Source organism: Hippoglossus hippoglossus, chromosome 12, assembly GCF_009819705.1.
Source record: "Hippoglossus hippoglossus isolate fHipHip1 chromosome 12, fHipHip1.pri, whole genome shotgun sequence".
NCBI classification, from domain to species: domain Eukaryota; kingdom Metazoa; phylum Chordata; class Actinopteri; order Pleuronectiformes; family Pleuronectidae; genus Hippoglossus; species Hippoglossus hippoglossus.
The window spans coordinates 9,874,495-9,897,569 of NC_047162.1; the positions used below are offsets into that span (position 1 = coordinate 9,874,495).

The 23,075-nt window shown below is 40.7% G+C and overlaps 1 protein-coding gene across 1 annotated transcript in view; it reads left to right on the top strand.

Annotated features, from left to right (window-relative positions):
- brinp1 (bone morphogenetic protein/retinoic acid inducible neural-specific 1) overlaps positions 1 to 23,075 on the top strand; it is a 112,795-nt gene that overhangs the window by 49,057 nt on the left and 40,663 nt on the right. Inside the window, exons 3-4 of the mRNA XM_034603165.1 lie at positions 2,690 to 2,880; positions 11,208 to 11,377. Of these exons, the coding sequence (XP_034459056.1) occupies positions 2,690 to 2,880; positions 11,208 to 11,377 (361 nt within the window). The remainder of the gene's footprint in view (positions 1 to 2,689; positions 2,881 to 11,207; positions 11,378 to 23,075) is intronic.

Consider the following 23,075-nt stretch of genomic DNA (forward strand, 5'->3'; position numbering starts at 1 on the left):
TGAGAGCCCAGCAAAGAATGAGGGGGGGGGGAGACAGAACAGAAAGACCTGCTGCAAATCTAAAAATGTCTGTTGTTGTTCTCTTGGTTTGAATGTTTGCTCCAGATTTGAGAAATAACAGCGACGTGTACTTGGAGCAGGAGTTGAAGCTGAGTCAGCATGTACTGAGAATGAGATGTGAGACGTGTCTCGCAGGATGAGAACTTGTCTGAGGAATTGCAAAATTCTTTAAAAAGGAAGGTTTCTGCAAATTTGCCACACAAGGATTTATCGAACACGCGGTGAGAAAACATTGCTCTGTCAAGAAAGTAAATAAAAAAATAAAAATCTGAGCAGTCCTTCACTCATTCCGAAACTTCACCCTCTGTCAGTTTCCAGTCTGTAAACTTGCCGTCTTCATTTCGGGAGCTGTAACGATATTTAGATTATCACCTCAGAAATGCTGGCTCCATTATAAAGTTGTACCGTTGCATAACAGTCTGGCGGCAGAAAAGGAATGGAACTTTAAGGGCTAATATAAGAGTGCTGAACGGGGCATTAAGGAGCGCTGCCGCGAAGCCGTGCTAAGGCAGACTGACACATCGCTGACTCCGTGTCAGAGAATTCAAGCTAAGTAACCGATCAATTTGAGGGGACCCACCTATTCATGGCGAAATCATTACGCCGAGCCCTTGAGGGCTGCGGAGGAAAAAAAATACTTGGAGGGGGAGAAAGCTTTGCATGAGGCTGTTATTGAGCCGTATTGTAGCTTTAATCCACATTGCACTGTGCAAACAAATTAAATAATAGTGTTTGTCATAGTGTCCTGAGGAAACCTTTACCTTCAATGTGGGCCACTTCAGACAATCCCTCCTGATACGTCTCGATTCCAATTCAGTGTGTGCACATTATAAAGAACAGACATCCACCAGGAGGATGAGTGACAAAAACACTGTATAATAGAATAAATGTGCTAAATGATTCAGGGAGTCGACCACATTAAACTTGTATAATTGCCTCTAATATCCTTGTGTGTGTGTGTTTGGGCCCGAATCATCTGGGGTGTTTTTTTAATTATGCCAGGTTTTTAAAGTGCAGATCTGCAGGATTTCTTGTTGACAAAGCAACCTTGGAAATCTCTCTGAAAAGGGGCCATCTCTTTTTATTTTTATGAGGATAACAATAACTAGGAAAAAAAAAATCCCCCCCTTTCACTCTCCTTGTTGTATTGTTACTGTTCTGGGGTTTTTTTTATGTGGACAGCCGGGACTTTTCCATTTTATTTCCACAAGATGTGTTAATGGGATTTAAATCCACACAATGATCAGACCTAATAAACACGGTTGGTTCCAAGCATTAGCATTTTATATTTACCTGCACCTGCGTGTTGGTGGATTTCTATTCAGAATGGATGTCGCATTACGTCAGATCTGGATTAGAGGCTTTCAGCGTAGAAGTGTTGAGACGCTGAAACCTTTAGCTTGTGCTCGATCTGATGCAGTGTCTGTTGCACATGATGTCACACATTAACCCTAATTTCCGCTCATCATTTATACACTTATGGCTGCATTTAATAAAGTGAATTCTATCCGTCAGTAATTAGGAAACCACATCCCCTCTCGTCTATTGACTCAAATTGTGTGGAGAGCATGCATGTGTATTTGCGCACACTCAGCATGTGCATCGCAGATAAATAGACGCCAGTGCACGTTTGATGTGGTGTTGAGAATCTGCCATCGGAATCCATATGGAAATAGAAACATGTCTGTATTTGACAGGAGATCGTGAAAAGCGCAGCTTCTGGTTAAATTAGCATTAAAATGTCGATCCTGCTTTACTGAACCAACACATCAGGAAAACATCTCCTCGGTTGTGTGCATGTCGTAGAACAAGCAAATAAACTGATTTACATGTATGAACTACAAAAACTAATTTGTTTTCAACTCTCTATTTCAGCACATAAAAAACCTGTATGCCAACACCACTTACACTTTATCCCCTGACTCAATGACCAGTGTTTTCTTTTGCATTTTGCACAGCTCAAGAAAACCGGCGGTTTTTTTTCTCCACAGGACAGGGTTATTTGTTTTTCCTTTAATAAATATTCTCTAACCCTCAGAGAAACAGAGATTTCTGAAACATGTTTTTCGGGGGGGAATGATTTCTTGATGTGCGTCTCAGTGGGGACAGAGGCAAACATGAACGTCCACACAAATATTTCCGCAGGATCTTTTTTTTTAAACGTCTGACGCTGTGAAGTGCACCTTTAGCTGCTGCCAAAAACAACATGGGTAGAACGAGGTGAAGTTTAGCGGGTTTCATCGTTGGTTGATAGAATTCCTTGTTGGTTTTTGTGGGGATTTTTTTGACGATTACCTTAAAGACATCACAGGACTCAAATTATTATAAAAAAAAACTGGCTTTGATTGAAGCATAAACAAACGCACCAGACCAGACTCATATATTAAAGATGTGTGTGTTTCCGCTGTCAAAAATTTGACTTTCATGTGGTTTTTCAGATCTAAGGAATCAAAGCGCTTTTGTGAAATGTTAAAAATACTCCCAAATATTACTTTTTCATCTTAATCATCTGACGGATTGGGCCACAACAACTGCAATTTCAAGCGTTTTTACCATCGTTGTCGATAGCGTGTTTGTATCTTCTAGGTAATTTTTGGTCTGAGCTTTTGCTTATTCCTGTGATTTCCAGGGAATTTGCACGTTGGAAGGTGAGGAACACAGCGATCGAGAGGAGGGACCTGATCCGGAACCCCGTGCCACTCATGCCTGAGTTCCAGCGCAGCGTTCGCTTGCTGGGCCGCAGACCCACCACTCAGCAGTTCATCGACACCATCATTAAGAAATATGGAACCCACATACTCATCTCAGCCACCCTGGGAGGTAAGAGTGGCTCACTGGTTTCATTTGCTCTCTCCCACGCTTGATTAACTGTTTTCACAAACGGTTCCTAAATATGCTTTAGGGTTTGCTTTATGTGCAACATACATTTCTTATGCTGCAAATAGAACTTGATCTAAAAGTTGTACTTGGTACCAAACTGCTAATTATTGGTATGAATGTTTAATGTGAATTTGATTAATTAAACATAATTAATATAAATAATTTAAGATAGTTCATTTTTTATTGATTGTATAATTAACTATCCCAGATAATGCATGCAATAGTCTATAAAGAAAGACAGATCCCCTTTCAACAACTTAATGAATAAGTATTTCTCTGTTCGTTTCAGCGAATAAACATCACAATTCAGTGACCCCATATGATTGTACTCTGAAACGGCAGCGCCATGGTGTCCTGGATTATTCATCTGGCTGTTTGCAACAATGTCAAAACAGCTCAGTGAAACAGTTTTGGGCCAAGTTGTTCTCCTGGGTGCTGAAAAAGAAAAAATCTCTCTCTAAAGAAAAACTGCAGCTACATCACAAGAGGCCAGGACAAAGTGGAGAGGAGAAAATCTCACAAACGCATAACTTTTTCTGCCAAAGCAGGATTTGAGTAACCTTAGAGTGGCCTCAGTGAAAGACCGGCAGATGTGTACTGATCAGAGATGTGTTTGAGATGGAGCTGCATCTGCATCCGTAAAAAAAACGAAAAGATGCTACTTTGCAACAACTTTGGACAAACAACAAAGTAGAGTGCATTACAAATTTAGAGCCTGTAAGACTAGGGCTGGGTATCATGCTAAATGGATACTTTCAAACAGTACCGGTGCCTAAACGCTGCCAGAACAAATACTTTTTTCTTTAAAAAAAATGACGGTCGACAATAAGAAAGGCTTTTTTTATTTCTGAGGCAAATTGGAAGTTGAAATTCAACATATTAACAGTTTAAAGTATAGGTATACAACAAAATATTCCAACTCATGTCTCCAGGGCCGGGGAACGCCCGCCTTGCCAGCTGATGTGCTCGGCCCAGGGTCAAGTTCGCTTTTTGACGTGTTCCTTCCTTTACGCCGAATTGGTTTTTGCTGCAGGTCTCGATGTTGGAATCCTTTCGCGTGAAATACAGCCGTACTTCGACTGTTTAGCTTTAGACGTTTTGTTGCATTATGTGCTGCCAGAGCCATGAAGACAGTGTGTTGCCACCAGGGTTAAGTGTAATGGTAACTATATGTTTATATTGCCTGTACACAGGGCAAATATTTAAGTACATACGTAGCTCAGGCATCGAAATGAGGCACCTGAATCTGTGGTGTGATTTGGTCTGGGAGGTACTGGACATGTAGGAACTGGCAACTGATTGGCTCTGGATTTCGGTGTCCAACCATATATAAGACTTGCGTGTACTATACATGCAGTAATGTGGATTTGTCAGCTGTCTCCGGTTGGTGGCCACTCCATTTTGCATCGTATTCCATCTCCTCCGGCTTTTCTATGACAGGACTATCTGGTATCCGCTGACACCTCATCCCCACTGAACATGTGTGGGAACATTTGATAAGTGAGAATGTAAAACTTACTGCGACATCATGAAAAAAATAATGTGAATTCTCACATTCTACCAGATTGCAGAAGCAGGATATCGCCCCCAGATGGAACCTGTGCCCCCAAATGTACTCAACTCAGACTTTCAATGAATAATTTCCTCGTATCTAAAACAATACACATATTGCATCTATTGCATGTGGGATGAAGTCTTATGGGGTAAAAAAATATCTCTCAGTGAAAACAACAGAAATTGAGGGAGGTTCAGATTGTGCGTCAAAACAGATTTAGACTCAGAACATCCAGGTGGTGTCTCAGAGAACTGATCCACATAAACATCTCATCACGAGTTTGACGGTGACGTTGTGGATATTGTGGGATGTTATTTAAGCTCGTGACCGCACTTCATCTGGCATTTGAAAATCAAAATCGACTCCAGAAAGAACTTGTTCAAATCCGCGTTGACTTTATATCCACACTGTGTGCTAGTCTCTATACTACAACAGATTGAGAGACCGAATGTGAAAACAATATGACGATCAGAGGAAGATTCATCATCATATCACTCAGCGAGACCATTACAGTCATGATCCACCTCCTGTGGACTGTGTGTCTCTTCGATATTGGACTTCCTGTTCTTGGTCTTCCAGGTCTTGTCACTTCCCTTCCTGTTATGTCACTTCCTGCGTCCCTGTCACATGACTCATTCTCACCTGTCACCTGATGAGTCCAGCCCCTGTGGTTCCCTTTCAAGAAACCCCATATATTCCATGCTTTGACTTTCATTTGTTGCCAGCTCGTCCTCCCTCTCGTAATTCTAGTTCAGTGTCTTATTATACTTTAAACCTTTTACTTGCATTTGTTTATTGGATTCCGCCTGTTCCCCTGGTTTTTGGACTTTGCCTGCATCATCTCCACGTGAGCTACTTCCCTGTTGTTTCATTAAAGCACCATTTTGGTTTTCTCTGCTTTTGGGATCTTCTTCTGATATGTTTTAAAAACCGAATGTGACACAGTCATTGCATTTTTCTGTAAAAAACAAATCCAACCTGACAATTACAAAAAATAGGATTAAATACTTCCTCATACATACTTGTATATACCTTTCAGATGAATGTGAGTTATCTAGAAGAACTGTCTCTCACTTTTTTAGAGTAAAGTGAATCTGTATTAGAGTAGAGGCACATTCATAAATACTGTAGCAGGTACAGAGATATACATCAACAAAATGCTCTTATTTTTTGGGAAAAATAATAAACATCCCCAAAATCCAACTATTCTAATCAAATATTCTTAAAGTCATATTACATTGGCAGTTACATAAACTCACTGCGGAACGAGGAATGAATTTATCTAATGAATGATTTCAGTATTTCGGATGTGCTTCCCAAAATAAAAAGCGAAGCCCCCCCCCCTGCTCAAAATAAATGGCTTCTCCCTCGTATCTCTTATCTTATCTGGAGCTGGAAGGGATGCATAAAGGCGGCCAACAGTGATAACTTTCCCAATTGCATTTTAAAGATATAATTAGGAAGATAATGCATTTCCTCAAACCCTGTGTTACATAATTGTATGCATGAAACACTGGCAAGTAGTCGCTTCAAGTTTCCTAAAATCCTAATTGTAGCTTAATCATCTCAGAGTCAAATGCCTTTGAGAAACAGTCATGATACTTTTCATATCATGATTTACCTCTTTAATATACTGATACCAGATAATTTAATATATAAATACATCTCGGAGGACATTAAAATATTTCAGTCCATTCACCATAGACTTTGCAATGATACTCTTGTGTAATCGTGCAAAGGAATATCAGGTGTCAAGGGTTAGAGTTGCGATATCACGTTCACTTCACTTTGTAAGGCGATTCATGCTGCCAAACTAATTTGGGAAATTGGAAATACAATATTTGGGGGAAACATAATATGAAGGTAAAATGAAATTAAGTGTTTCTGAGCCAGACGGATGTAACAAATGGCTGAAATTGGACAATGGGTGAAAAATTGGTTACGAAAATAAGTCACAGTATCATTTTCAACCACAGCATCCGTCTTCGTCTTATTGTGTTGCATCGCCACATATTTCACGCTCTCGTTGCATTTCTCCCCTTGCGTGCATTTCTTTAACCTCTGGCTCCTCTTCTCCACCTTTGAGTTATCACCATATTATCTTCAACCTTGAAGCCATTTTGCTTCAAGTCGTGGGTCAGCACGCTCTTATCTCAATCTTGGGGTTGCCCATTAAAGAGCCCGGTTATATGAACCAATAAATGGGCACACCGGCACTAGTGATAAAGTAAGAAGAGCAGGCCCATTCTCTCTTTAGCCACCAATTCTGTGTGGTCTCAAGAGTCATCATACACTCGAGGAGGGGGCTGAACTCTTCTTCTCCCAGGCGACGTGAAGTTGAGTGGAAAGAGTTTCCCTCCTCTACACTCAATGGAAATGGTTATAACCGTTGACATGTATCGAGCTTGTTCTTTTTCTTTTATCGGCCCACTGGTTGTCTGAGGCTAACAAATGCACTTTACTGCCGTGATCGAGTGTTTCTACTGCTCCATCACCACCTGACTTGAATGAAATACAACTGACTGAGCTGATAAGCACTGAAATGTATTGAGTCTTTGGACAATTGTGATAATGACGAAAATACATAAAACTATCTGACGTCTGCCTTTGGATATTGGACCATGCACTTTCCAACTTCTAGCTCTTGGAATTAGTAAATGTAGATATGTTACCATAGTAAGTAATAAACTTGATTTTAAAAAAGCATTTAAAGGAAACGTATATACTTTACGCTCACACAGCACGAGGGACTGACACCATTTGCTGAAGTACTTACCTGCTACTTTTCTACCTTAAACAACCTGAAGCAGAATTTCGGGGATATGCAAGATACGACCCGACAGATTTCCCGACAAAAAGAAACCACCACAGTGAGTGGGAAACTGAAAAAGACATCAAAAACGGTTTGACACAGATGCGTAGATGTCTGATTTGCCTGCAGCCACTGTGAAGGATACTGTAGATTTAACTTTATTGACAAACCCCAACGTCTCTACGTGCCCAAGGCTTTCAGAATGGAGGCTGCACAACCAAGGCCGTGTATAAATGCTAGAGGAAGCTATCGCTCCTTTGAGAAGAGAAAAAAATAAAAGGGTGATGGACAGTTTTGCATTTCGCTAAAGCTGTGAGCGACACGTTTCGGCACATCTGTCACTTTCGCTTCCCCGTAGGTTTTCAAAATCGTTTTTTCCACTGCGAGCGGGAGCGCTGCTGTTTCACTGCGAATGCTGAAAGGTCTAGAGCTTTGGAGTAGAGAGAAGGCATTGAAAGAAAAATCATGGCAGAGTGGGAGCACAAACCCTATTTATTAAATTCCCAACAAAAAAAAAATACATTGTTGTAAAGCTCATTGTCCTGCATGCAGGGCCGGAGAGGACAGAAATACAAAATCTCCAAATGAGAACACTGCAGCTATGAGTGACAAATGCGAGATAATGGTGAATGCTATACAGAGTGTAACAGTCACACGAGAGGTTACTGTCAGTCATAGGCTATATTCAACTGAAGAGGGTTGCATTTTATTTTCTACTTTTTCGTTTTTTTAAGAGATAGAATGCGTCTCAAAACTTAGTGTTTTAAAAAAAAAAAATCAAAAAACACATTTCTGTTGCTGATTGCTGTTTCCACCGATGAGCCAACGATTCCGCTCGTAGGAAGGACTGCATCTTAGCTCCACAGACTCGTTTGCCCTGCTTTTCTCCTGTGAATACACAACCTCTGGCTGGATCAGAGACCTTTTCAGTGCAGTAGTCGAATGCATTCAGCGCTGTGGAGGAAGAAGAGGTTTACTGAAATGACTCGCAGTCACTGGAGCCTGAGGCTAGAGTGCACAGCTCTGGCAGGGCCCTGGGTTGCAGTTGAAGACTGCACTGTCTGTCAACACTAATACCTTTTGGAAAATCACACTTGAAACTTTTTTTGTAGTAGTTCTGCTGCCAACATAAAAAAAGTACAGATCATACTTTGACATTGACATCTCTTGCATAAACCACCAATAACCTTCAGCAGAGAATAAATATGACTTATTCAATTCCTATGCTTACTCAAATATAAATAAATATAAACTTTATCACAGGATGTCTATAAACAGAGTTTTCAGAGTAGCTGGACTTTACCTCTTTTACTTCATGCATTGTAAATATTGAACAACAAGCTATTATACTTCCCCTAAGGAGGTTATGTTTTCATCTGCATTTGTTTGTTTGTTAGTTAGTGAGTAGTAGTTGGTAAAAGGTTGTGGTATACGTCAGGAAATAACCCATTCAATTTAGGTGTGAATCTGGATCAATGGGGCGGTGACAGGAATTATCTTCTACATCACTTAACATTGCAAGATAGGGTGTTTTTCAACGTTTTCATTGATTTCTCAGAGAATTTGATGGAACAAATTCAGAAAATACTTAGGTGTTGGAATCGGTTAGTCTGAGCAATTTCGTGCGTATCCAAACACAAATCTGGATCTAGTGGATATACATGTTTTTTTTCATAGTAGTGCATGGTAACAAATAGAAACCTGTAACTACCACCAATGTGTAGCTTAGAAATGTGACAGGGCCTTAGCTGTAGGGCTTGTTTGAATGTAAGAGGACGTCTGGTTTCTGACGGAGGCAGGAGCTCTACTGAGAGCGGTTGTAGTTTGTATGGACTGATTCTGAATTTAAATACTTAAAGACATAAGCTCTGCATGAGCTGATTAATTCTGGCAGGTTTCCAGTGAGCCGCCCGATAATAATGTTCCAGGACGTATTACTTACAGATAGGTGAGCACAAATGATTCTTTTAAAGCCACGGGGGTAATGATTTTTGCCTGAGCTGCAGCAATAGCCACAAAATATTTATGTTCAGAAGACCTCCTTTATGCCACACTAAGTTGCAATAGAGATTTAAAAAAGGACAAATCAAGGGCTTAATGTGGGCCCATTATTCTTGCGCAGTAGTGTAAGTCAAGTGTGTGTAAGTAACTTCGCTAGCCCCCGAGGGGGAGAGAGCCGGGCAGCGTCAGAGAACGGGGCCTCGTCCCCCCCACTCAGTGCTTGTACTCTAACCAGGCATGAGACATCGGCCCTGACTGCTTCCCACCCGTAGTCACGGTCACCACAAGTTAAGTGACCAATTCCAACGCGTCGCTCCGGGCCCAATAACCATTCGCGGGAACTGGAAACCTGAGCATATGTGACGTGCTCTTGAATGAGTTCCAGGCGTATGGTTTGCCATTTGAACGGTAATCTTCGAAGGAAAGATTGCGCGAGCCCGTGGAAGTGAATTGGTGTTTGCTTTTTATGCATCTGCTCCCGCTTGTCGGAATGAAAGATGCAGAAATATGTCGGCGGAGAGATGGAGCAGCTCAAGCCATTTATAGTGTGTCAACAAACAAACATATGACATGCAAATAGGAGCGATTGTCTGGTGCTCTGCAAATATTGGGCCCTGCTGCGGCTCTAAGCGTTCGCTTCCTGCCCCTTTACAGACACTTACTGAAAGGTCAGCGGTCCAGCATAAACGCGATCTCCGTATTTCCTGTGGAAAGTCAGACTTAACCTGCGGCACATACACGCCTAGGATGAGGGTCATGTTTGTGGTTTTCAGGTCTCACCTCTCAGATTTTAAATCTGGACTTCTTACGGAAGGAGATTGTAGATATGCAGATTTTTTTGTTTTGTCGTGCGCATAGTTTTTTGTTCACATCAGTGCTTTCAAATTTACATCCCATTATCTACCTCTACCTCAGCTAATGAGTCGTGATTTCAGGGCGACCTTAGTGTACGTTTGAACATCTCAAGTACGACACCGACCAGAACAATGGCTCGTCAGGTGTGTTTCTCTTCAGTCTATCAGACCGAGACGTCTGTAGAATACCAAATTATTGAGATCAGATTTGGTTTTATCAACATCTCAGGCCTTTTCAAAACAAGAAAGAAAACAGATATATAATTCAACATGCCTCCAGGCAGGTTCAGTAGACGGTGTCTGGAATTTAATTTAGCAATGCTCAGGAATTATTTTTATTCAATCATCCTAATTATAAGGTCGGTGGAACTATGGTGATCCAGGACAATACAAAACAATTTCATATTACTGATAAAAGGTAAAATCCTCCTCAGGTTGCTCCACATGTTTGAATACCAGCTGCAGCCGCTCCTGCACCCCCTCCCCCTCCTATTTTCTAATATCCTTGGCACAAATTCAATCTCTGCAATCAGTAATGTTATTTTCTATTTGTGTGTTTATTTCCACTCGATAAAATTCCTTTGGTATTGAGGCAAAAATTCGAGACCTCGTGGAGTTCATACCACACCAATAGGAGTAAATCTGGAGACACTTCTGGGGATGGTTCCAGCTGCGGATGAAACAACAAATATGGAGACTGTTCCTGGAAAACTGGGGCATCTGGTTTCTCCAGCTAAAACGTCTTGCCTTTCGTTTTCAGACTTCGGACTTATCTCAGCGTGTTATGAGCTCCCTGCTGGCAGCCGCGATAAGCCGGAATCGGACAACCCTCGCAAATAAAGACATCGACAGGACACTCACATTATTTACTCAGTGCTCCTTAAGTAAACATCATTTCTTCACTTTAGACCGTGAATACTTCACTCGCCATTTTGCTTTAAAGCTTAAGTACATCAAGTACTTTTCCCCCCCAAAAAACGTCCAAGTCGCTGGAAGTGGAAGTATAATCTTTAACCATATTTCTCTTCCCTTGTCCTACCTGCAGGGGAGGAGGCGCTGACTATGTACCTGGCCAAAAACAAGCTGGACAGGAAGCTTGTCAACTCCACTCAGAACGTGGAGGCCCTCCATCAGCTCGCCTCGTCATACTTCATTGACCGCGACGGCACGATGAGGAAGCTGCACGAGATCCAGATTTCCACCAATGCCATCAAGGTTTGTCCATACTCAACCTACATGCATTTCTTTTGCAATGAAACAGATGTGATGCCTGATCTGCCTCCTTTGTGGTAAAGTAACTCAAACTAAAAGAGGAGGGAACGATCATCCTTTCTCTTATGGTGAGGGAATTTTTGCTCCTTGTAAACCGTGATCTCAGTTGTCAAGGTCGTACTCTTTAGCTGCTTTGAGACATGCACTGAACTCTGGATAATCTCCCGACATTCTTCAGAGGGGCTGAGTTATTCCTGCCAGCCTGAATGTCTGAATGAGCCCATACAAGAACACAGCAGGATGTCCTCCAGAGGATCCACCTTTAGTGCGTTGATGACTTTTCTAAAGTGCTACAGACGCAAAACTGAAAAAAACGCAAAGAATACAAACATCTCAGGATGAAAAAGAGGTGCCATACACGTGGAAGACACAAACAAAGATGTCAAGAGAGCTTTTTCATGAAAAGGGCCGACTATGGTGTTGATGTGCTGTAAACAAATACACGTGATCTCCACAGTGGAATGTCTACGTTGTGTTCTGCCTCCTGTAGGCTGTGCCAGCCCTCATCTGAACGCTGCAGAGATTTGAACACGTCCGAGCGGAGAATCTCTTGTGTTCATGTGTGAAACTCCAGAGAGGTTCCGGCCCCATTGTGTGGACCTTCTCTGGAGTTCACATCTAAAAAGTTTTTCTCCATATACACCCAACCTATAGGTGAGGATTATTGTGAATACTCCCACCTTCAGTAATGAGACAGAACAGTTAATAGAAAGAGGTTTCGTGTCAGGAAAACATAAACACAGCCCACCCACGCAAACAATGTGTTTTGACATCAAGTCAACAATGTACTTTCACTATCTCCTGTAACAGATTGTGTACACTACAAATAAATGTAATTAAAAAAACTGAAATGCAAAGATAGAGCATCTCACTGAATTTCCATAAACATGAGTTAGTTTTAAACAAAAAAAAGTTTACAAAGAACTCGTATGGAAGAGTAGGTGTGATACATATAAACACGTGCAGATGTGGATAGATTGTAAAACATACTGATTAACATACATAACTGATTATAAAATAACTCCCTGTTTGCATATTCATTATAGGTCAGTGTCATATGAGATCCAGTTAAAAGAGAGAAAAAAAACACCAGGAAGTGCTGAAAATAAGAAACTGGAACACAGAGATTGATTCAGGCATTTGAGCAAATGACCCATCGTGTTTTCTCTACTGAAGACAGTCTCCTCTTGCTGTTGTGCTATCCGACAGATACAAAAAAAAGAGAGAAATGGAACAAAAAAAACCCAATGTGATTTGTAAACAGTGCGAGCCGTCTGCCTGCAACTGACTGCTGGCCAATTGTGGTCATTCACATAGTCGTTCACGCAGGGACCCCGAGGAGAGAGGGGGCCGGGGAAAAGCATTTGCAGAATATAAATAACATTAAAACACAAATAGGCCGGAGTTTTGGAAAATCCCTTCCCCGTGACAGTGTTTATACAACAGGGTCATTGTTGGTAAAATGAATGAATGAATAATAAATTCTTCGAGCTGGAGGAAAGTAGTGATGGGGAAAAAAAAAACTCCTGAATATTCACGGACATTATAAGGTCATACTATTGTGAGAAAACACTTTTTTTTTGTTTTTTTAGTTGCTGTTTTTCTCCAAGGAACCACATTGCTTCACTTTGCACGCTCGCATGAACGTGATCGCACCGCAGATGCCACCGCTTGCCGAGTATTATCGCTTCATCTTGCGAGGTGAATCACGCCCGATATGTAACCAGTGATAGCCTTGCATCTGTCCGCTGCGCTCACCTCATCCAAACCAGTATGTTGTTTTCTCCTCAGTACGCCCACAGCCATGTAATGAATGTAAGTATTCATCCTCGGCTCATGTGGGAGGATGGAGGCAGCACAAGCTCGTTTTAAAATGCTCCATTTAAAAGTTGTTTTTTGTGTGATTCAATTGGCTGTTTTTCATCCTAAAACACAATTTCAGCTCCACTAACAGATCAAAAAACATACTTTTACTATTACTTTATTATTTATATGATAATAACATAATAATATATCATTTATTACCGTATGTTTGCTCTTATTATATTGTTAGTAACTATCACTTATATTACTATATCTTATGTAATTGTATGATTATGACAAAATAAACACAATTATGATCATTCATAATAATAATATTGGTATTGATAGTGAATTGAGCAACCATGGGAGGCTGTGGCTCTGTCGTAAGAGCAGGTTGTCCACCAACCAGAAGGTCGGTGGTTTGATCCCCCGCGCCACATGTCCTTGGGCAAGACACTCAACCCATAAATTGGCCCTGACGGCTGCTCCAGCAGAGTGAGAATGATGTGGTAGAAAAGCTCGACATACATAGAAAGTGATGTATTAATGTGTGTGTGTGTGTGTGTGTGTGTGTGTGTGTGTGTGTGTGTGTGTGTGTGTGTGTGTGTGTGTGTGTGTGTGTGTGTGTGTGTGTGTGTGTGTGTGTGTGTGTGTGTGTGTGTGTGTGTGACTTGCGGTTTAAAAGCACCTTGAGTGGTCGTTAAGACTTGGAAAGTGCTATGAAATACAGTCCATTTACCGTTTAACAACAGGGCTGGATGTTTCACTTCCTCCAGAGAAATGTTGGTCTGTATTTTGCAAACTGGAGTTATGCTTAATGTTATGTTTTCGTCTGCGTTTGTCTGTTAGCGAGCAGAATGACAAACATTTTGGTTCAGGATCAGGGGGCGCGTGCCATGTTTGTGGGACTGATATTTTTAAGTGAGTGAAATTTGGTGTAGATCCAAATAATAATTCAGATCAAGTGAATTTAAATTTGGTTTCATGAGGGGATGTTGGGCCTTGGTGGAAGTTTGCATTCTCCGAGTGCCCTTATCAAATGGCATGTGTCACTCACTAGAAAGTATTGAACACTCAGTTGGCTGCATTACAAAAAAAACCAAAGTATTAACATGTAGCATGGCTGCACACACCAGCATTATGATTCCATGTGTGTACCTGTATGAAAAATAAATAATACTGCTGGGGCCCCAGGACAGCACCTCTTGTCTACTATGACCTTGCTCATATGCACCTAGTTTGCACGTTAATGCATGCATCACGGCTAAAAAATATAAAGCCGGAGTAAATGTGAGCGTGCAGCGCTGCTTCTGGGATGTTTTGCTGTGTGAGTACGTCAACTTGATTAACGTGTTTTGCCGTTCAGCATCCCGGACTGCTCCACCCTATTATGATCATGGTATAGTTGTTGGGACACGGTTAGCCCTGAAAAACTCAGTGTTGATTACTGACTCTGCAATGCATCAGTGTAATTTGAGTATGATCCAGTATTATTCCATCCCACTATTTCCGTAATAAGTAGATATTGCAAGTACATATAAGATAACAAACATATTCACAAAAAGGATATTTACAGCTGCGTCCTGACAGAAACGTAATACACATAATGGGAATGATGCCTTTTCTTTGCTTTTCAACATTTGGACGTATCACTACAAGCAAACTATCTGTGGATGAAAGAGTTGGAAAAAAGATACTTTTGCATCTCCACTGTACCATACCTTCAAAAAGGCACAAAAGAGATTGAAATGGGAAATGAGACTGAATGCTGTACAGGAAATTGACAATGTGCTGTTTGTTCTCTTTGAAGCAGATTAGGTGGGAGAAAACACAGACAAAGGAAACCATTGATGCCTCCGTACCAAAGTTTTTTTTATTTTATTTTTTGAGATAAACTCTGAAAAACACAACCCAACAAAGCCGCAGGTAGAATTTGTGTCACCTGCTACCTACAGTCACATTTTTACCAACACTGAATGAGGTGGTGGGTGTTAATTTCAAGCCCTGGTGATCATAATTATTAAGACTTCTGTGCTTTTCCATGGGTCTGCAAACACACAATTCTTTGCCGATTGCAGATTTGCAAAAATAGGCTGAGCCAGAGAAAAAGAAATGGATCGTATAGACTTTCATTCTGCAACAGTCCATCAGCGCTTGTAAATTAAGTGGCAAAGATTTTCATTTAAATAAATATCTGTATCAATCGCTGGGTGAGGTGATAACGGCGATTGAACACATGGCTTATCGATGAAAGTATTTAAATATTTATATATCTGTAGTATTAGGAACTTTGAGTCTAAGGTAACATTCACAAAATTAATAAAAAAAGAAATATTTCCTACTGTTGCAGCTTCAAATTAAAAGCATTTAACTAGCAACACATGAGTTGACGTTCATTATGAACTAGTCACAGGAAAGATAACATGTTTATCAGTGAGCTCACACTCACTGTCTTTCATCAAACACACAAGACGATGGCCGTTTTCTGCAGTTTCTGACAGGGGATCAGTTTGAAATATTGCAGGGAGTAATGAAACGAGAAGAAGCAGCCGCAGTGAGCTGTTAGATGAAGAACCGCAGGCGTCGGGCTGCACACCTCCAACTTCTCAGCAAGACAACCAACTTCACTCACGGTGCCCTGCTGTTTGCAGACTGATGCTGTGTTGAGCATAAAATCAGATCACGGCTGCTCGCAGAAGGATGGCGAGAGGCCAACTGCTGCCTGACTTCTTTATTAAAATGGCAATAGATTGTTTTGCTGCTCCCAGAATGATCTGACCTGTAGCGCTGTATTATTTACTGTTACCACCATTACGGGTGTTGGCAAATCAACCACAACGGAAATCGTACAGATTAATTATATTTGAGAGTAAAACTAAATCACAATTGGAATTTGTACATTAATAAGTGTATTGATATACAATTATTGTTGATGCTACTTGATTCAGGTGTTTGTAGACAACATTTTTATTTGCAGTGGAGTTGGTTAGCCAAAAGTTTTAGGTTGTCCCTGACCAATTCAATGAGTCACACGAGTGAAGTTCCAGCTAGCTACCTTAACCCTATGTGGTGAAAGAGTGTAAACCTGACCAAATGGTTTTGTTGCCTAAAACTAAGACATTTTGTGACCTCAAACTAACCAAGAAGGTTTGTAACCTAAATCTAACAAAGCTGCAAATGAAATTTGAATATAAGAAAATCTATATTTTAAATATTATGTTCAACCCTAGTCTCTCGAGTGAAAGTCTTGAACATGTTTGCACACTGGTCTGAGCCTCCCTCTTAGACAGTGGTGTTTGTTTAGCACCTAATGGTGGCACCCAGCTTCCCGACCATTGTAAAGCGCAGCCTTTTTTGCACAGCACCTAAATTGAATAAACATAAAGCCCATTACTTCTTTATGGCTCTGGAGAGAAAGTATCCCACATTGGCCCTAATAGAAGACAATATTTCTCTCTGGAACTTAGTTTTAATAAAGTGAGGGCTGTTTTTTTTTTTATTTCAGGACTAGACAATTAACTGTTCCCTCCACTGCAACTGAAGTCTTTTAAAGAGTGTTGCTTTATGGGTTATTTGGAGCCTTATTATGTTGCTAGGCTTGTGAGTGCTTGGACTCATTCAATTCACAGTTAGTTTTTCACAGTTAAACAGCCTTAAAAGTCTTCAGTAACCAAGTACTTCTGTTACCTTGACCTAAACTAAACAGAGTAGTTCCAGTTTCACCTGCAGGAGTTCCTGAATGCTTGTGCAACACGTTGTTCTGCCACAGTGGAAGTAATTTAATTCAAAGTGAGGATGACTTCTCAGCCTCCTCCAAAGTCTTTACATTTACACTCTGTGATTTGCCAGACACTTTTATCCAAAGCGACTTCCAGCTGAACTAAACAACCAAAGAGTCAGCACAGTAGCAGAGCGTGAATGCAGTACCAGATGCTAAATTTGCTCAATAAGACAAAGTGTCGACGATCAGGCAAAGAGGTGCACGGGAGGGCGTAGTGAGCGCTAGTTAGGCGTGTATGAGTGTTAGGGGTGTTGGGGAGGGGAAGTGCTCTGTGCTGCAGAAATCAAGCGGAGAGAAAATCTGTCAGACGGCCAAGAATTATGCCTGTCACAGACGATGAGCTCGAAAAGAGTCGGAGAAACGTAAGGAAAATAATTATGAGAGGAGAAAGAGACCAGTGAGGAATCGGCTCGCAACAGTAGCTCAGGCAGCTGACTGGCGGCCACCGGGAGAGTGAGAGTGAGCTGTCGGCAGACGTCTGACCCAACAAAAAATTTGGTGAGCGGCCAAAAGCTGTTACACATTCGGATTGGATAGGAGGATGAGAAAAGTGTTCAAATCCATTCACTGTAGGACTTGGTACTTATATGGTACAGAGTATGATCACTCACAGAAATCTACAGGATTCACGACAAAGTACTCACTTCGACAGCAAGTGTATTTAATTTTGTTATTTAAATTACTTTTAATACATATTTAAATGGTAATTGTGTAATTATTATGTGAAAATGCATATTTTCTTTCACAATGCCCCCTTTACTTTATGCAACTTAACCTGACAGTCTCATTATATAATTCCTGCAGCCATCAGAAAGCAACAGAAATTATACATCTCTGGTCAAATTAAATAAAGTGCAGTTAAAATAACAACACAAAGTACTGCAGCCATCTCCGGTAGGTGTTCTCACCAAGCTGCCAGTTTTTTTTGCAGTGCAGATTGGTGAGGGTGCCTCCTGGAGGCCTACCGGACACAAGCAGACAACAGAGATGTGTGAAAACAACTAATTTAAATGTATGTCTCCTCTCTGCATCACCACACATCCTCGGGGCTGCCCATTCCTGCCTGTCTTCTCTCCACGTCTTCAGCTCAGCCTACTGGGGCGAGACAACTGGACGCCTCGTGCTCCTGTTTGCCAGTGGCTCTGCCAAAAGTAGCATCGAGAGAACCCATTTTAATCGCAATAGTCAGACGGGTCAATGACAAATAAAGCTGCTAAAGAGGTATTTTTAAAAAGTCTTCAACATAGACGTAGTACATATTTTTTTGAAATCTAATTTGTTAAATAACTCTTCAAGCTGCCGGATTAATTCAATATTTTCCATAGATTTATTTACAGTGAAATCATTTGCATGTATCCCTTAGTGTGTCGACACTGCCCAATCCATTATATTGTGTTTTTCTTTTGTATTTTAAACATATTATTGACAATTTCACTGTTTAACATCAAATACACGTTTGAGCCATTTATAGACACGCACTGTTTTTATCTAAACCACTCCCCCCTTGTATATTTCATTACATCATAAAACTTTACGAGTTTGGTATCAAACAAACTGTTTGATATCGTCTTTGTAAGGTTGGTTGGTGCATTTTAATGGTTTTGTTTGATTTATTGGCTTCTTGCAAACGAGTGTTAAAACAACGTACAGTAACCACAGCTGCTGCCATGCACCTGTGCCCGTGCACCTGCACTAACGCCTGCAAACCGGCCGTCCCGCACACCCACCGGTGCTCCACCTCCCCGTCTCCTTTCAAGGGGCGCCAACCAAGCTTTTTGTTGCTGTGACTGACAAGTGGATTAAGGGGCCCTGGCAGATGAGACTCCGGGTAGCAGGAAGTCAACCATGACGAAATTAAGCAAACCTGACAGTGGCTGCTGAGTCAGTTTCTCGGGGAAGGAAGGCTGGAGGCGTTGAGAGGAGAGGGTATCGATATGGCACACACACACACGCACACGCACACAAAGTTACTGCAAAGCTGAGTGGGCTGCACATCTGCTGATCAGGACTGATGGACCTGGAGCATCTGTCAAGAGGTGAGGCTTTATCTGAGTTTGGAAAAGGCTCACGATTGGATTGAGTGAGTTAGCAAGTTGGTTAAGGTGAAGATAACTTGTCTATTACCTTTCAGATGTTTGAATCCTCTGAGACTTGCCAATGAGTTGTTTGAAACTCACAGTTGATGTTTCTTGTTCTTGTATAGATAAGAAGCTCAGTAGGTTTTATCTTTCAAGGGAAACAAACATGAATTTGCATAGTTGCAGCAAAAAGCAAGTATGACTGCAAACCTATGGGGCTTTTTTGGATATTACAAATGCTGTTAAATGCAGTTTAAAACATAATAATGCTGGGGATATCTTCTGATCTCCACATAAGCTTAGTTTTCCAAAATATCTTTGTCAAGACGCACACAAAAATAACTGCAAACTCTCAAACAAGCTCGCGGGCCAGTAGGTGGTGAGAAAGTCCACATCAACGACCCGGTGCTAAATTCAGCTGCAAAGTTGTAATTAGACCGAGCAGTGCACTGGTATGTAGCTGCCATTGCTTTATGTTGCTCTCTGCACACAGCAACAGTGGGCCTGCACGATGTAACCTGTGACGTCATTGTTTCCCATAGAAACCAGAGTTTTTGAAAATCTGCACAAGGGCGTTTGTAAAAATCTCTGTTTTAGTCACTTAAAACACTGTTTTTGGTGTCACGGCGTTAGAGATACATACACATTGTGTGTTTTTTTTATGTGTAATGATCCAGTTTTAAGCTTAATTACTGAGCAAAACAATCCAGTGCCCAGGGGACCCCTAAAACCTCCAGGTTGTCTGTTTGTGTAATTTGTCTATGCTAATTAGACGATCAAATCCAATGATATGTGCTTTAAAATTCAATTTTAATCCAATCTCAAGGTCTTGCATGGTAGAGACGTCCAAAGTCAAAATTTGGTTTCCTTTTTGCAGCTTATATTGTGATGACATGATGCATATTTGTGTCTCATCAAGTCCCTCAAACTAAATGACACAAAGCAAACCGAACCACTGAGAGCTGCACGTCCTTTAAGTAATGTGTCACTTCCATGTGCAATAGGTTTTCTCAGAGGTTGTAAAGGATAGGATTTCTAAGCAAACATATCTGTGTAGCACTTTACATAAATATTGCACCCTTTAAATTATAGGCTCTGTATTGATGCACAAACTGATCATTATGTTGTCAGACAGCCACAGCATAAGAATTTTATATCACATAAAAAAATACAGAAATCAAAGTTGGCAGACCTTGAAATAGACAATCATGGTTTGTGGTTTTATTTAATTCCACGTATACAAATAATAAGTTCTTGTACTCTTAAACAATGTGCAGGATTGTCACATATTCCATATCTAAAAAAAAATCATCTATGACTCATCTGCGTCCTGGCGTCTCTGGGGTACAGATAACGGCAGAATAAACTGCAGTTCTCCAGTCACGTTGCCAGCAGACAGACAGTGATCAGAATGTGCAGAGGAAGCAGAGTCCTGCAGAAGGCAGGGATCTATAAACACAGAGAACAAGGGCTTTGCTCCTCCAATATTGATTCAGTGTGGCTGTGAGACCTGCTATGGAGTGCAAACTTACAATCAGGATGAAAAACACATGTCAATACGGCAGGAACTGTTTTAGATATTTCCTGTCTGCAAGTAAGCAGGTCCACTTTGTTCCACAGAAATATGCTGCGTGGCAAATGTAGCTTTAACCTCTGGGATTCATGGTTTGACCCGTTTACTCATAGTTTACTCATTCACCCACTTTATTGACTGCATGACACCTAAATACTTTCAATGTTTTAATATATTTTATACATTTCTAAGAACATGAACACATTTCAATGATTTTATTGTTATGATTTCAGTCAGCACTGGAGCTGTAATAATGAGCAGTGTATGCCCAGAAATTACACTCTGTCGAGATACATAATAATAATTATTATTATAATAATAACTTTATTTGTACAGCACTTTTCCAAAAACACATTTACAAAGTGCTCCACAGACGTAAAAACTGAAAATACATGCAGCGTATTTACAAGTTAAAGTTAATGCGAGACAATTGATTAAATAAAAGCGATAAAAGCAATATTATAATAAAAACAATAAAGCATATTTTATAAAAATGCATTTTTCCACAAGCAATGCATGCTCTCTTCCATGAAAAATAGCTTTAGAGCCATAATTATAAACACACTGTGGCAAATATAGTATCAGGGTAAAGATTCATTGATAGTGTCACATTTTAAATAATGTTATATTTAAATCGATTTCAATTTTGAAACAGATTAACAAACAACCCCAGAATAAAAACTACAATAACAAATCCAAGAAGATTTGTGTCTTTACTTAGATCCAGCGTTGCCAGATGGGAAATGTTTAAAATTCTGGTATTTTGAGGAAGATTATCGTATACAACTAGAGTAAGGACTGGACGCTCGAAACCGACTGTTGGAAGCTGTGTCGAGATTCCAGAGAGAATTCTTGAAATTCAACGAGAAGTCAAACGTATCTTTCAAGTCAGCAAATCATTGCATAAGATTATAAAGCGAAGTATAGTAGGTTTCATGTGATGCAGATGCTGGAGACGGTACCAGTGTGATAACTATCATACATCTGGCAACACTGCTTAGGTCACTAGAAGTTAAATACTGAAACCACTGGAAAAGCCAGATTTAAACATCTTAAACACATTATATATATGTAATTAATAAAAAACAGGTTATACTTTATTCTAATTGGAAATACATGTGGACACTAATGACTTTTCACAGCTTCTAAACTCTGTTGTTCTGTCCAAGATTCTCCTTCTATTGTCTTCAACAACATTAAACCTCAACATCAAGGAAACAAATGCGGTCAGAAAGACCTTGTTGAGGAAACCCTTGTTACCCACTGACCGTCCATTAGCGAATAAAGCAAAGTAGCTTTATTATACTCCAATTTGAATTTTTGAAGAGAAAAGAGCCTCTAATTTGGAGATGGCTGCACATTGTGCAGATGTCAGGGACAAGCTGGTGAATGCCCCCTCCTTTCAACAAAATGTCCCCAATGGTTCGCCGCCAACTTTTCTCTGGCTCTTCGCCTGGTATCACAGAACTGTTTCCTGTGGATAGCAGTTTACCCTCGCACCAAAATTAAATGGTAACCAAGACCGAGACTTTCCTCTGTAGAAGAAAACATTGGTTTCTTGGGTAGAATGTGGTTCACAAATAGTATGACAAACCCTGTATTCCCAAACGGTGTACCTTTCACTACACTTTGGCTTTTGATCCAGTTTATACACAAGTATAATCCTCGTAGATTAAAATTAACTGCACAGATTCAACTCTTGAAACATGAAACAATTTAAATGAAAATATAAATCGATGGGTAACTGTAGTATATCCAAACACAGTGCTGTGTACACAGTTTGCAGGTTTTATCTGATTAAGAGCGTCACTATCAGAAGACTAGGGAACGTAAACATCAGGGCAGCCAGCAGGACAAAAACCAGTCCGTCTTTGATGACATCAGACATCTGTGCAGGCGCTAATGCAAAACTTTCTCATTACGAACACAGTCGCCTTTTCATCTGCGGGGAATACAAACAATTGTTTGATTGCTATTGGACTCCTACAGGTTACACATGCTGTGCGAGCGTCAACGGTTTGAATACTGAAAACACATTATAGAGCGCTATTAAGGTTACATGTTAAATTGTTCCCCGAGGAGCCCTGATGTTGTTGTTAAATAAAATTCAGTGGTAATTAAAATGGGTAATAACCAAAGTGTCATGAGATATGTTTTGAACAGCACCAGTGTGTGTGTGTGTGTGTGTGTCTCCTCTGTTTATGCCTTATGAAATTGCTTGCCACCAAATGTGTGGACTGATGGACTATGTGCGTAGAGGCTGGTTGGATTTATCAAGCCTTTCATCCTTTCTGGCTCCCCGAGCCTCTGAACTGCCTAAGAGGTCTTAGCTGCATGTGTACGTTAATCAAAACAAAAGTCACATCACCGCTGTGCTGCCGGCGCCCTGAGCACAACCTCAGCCTT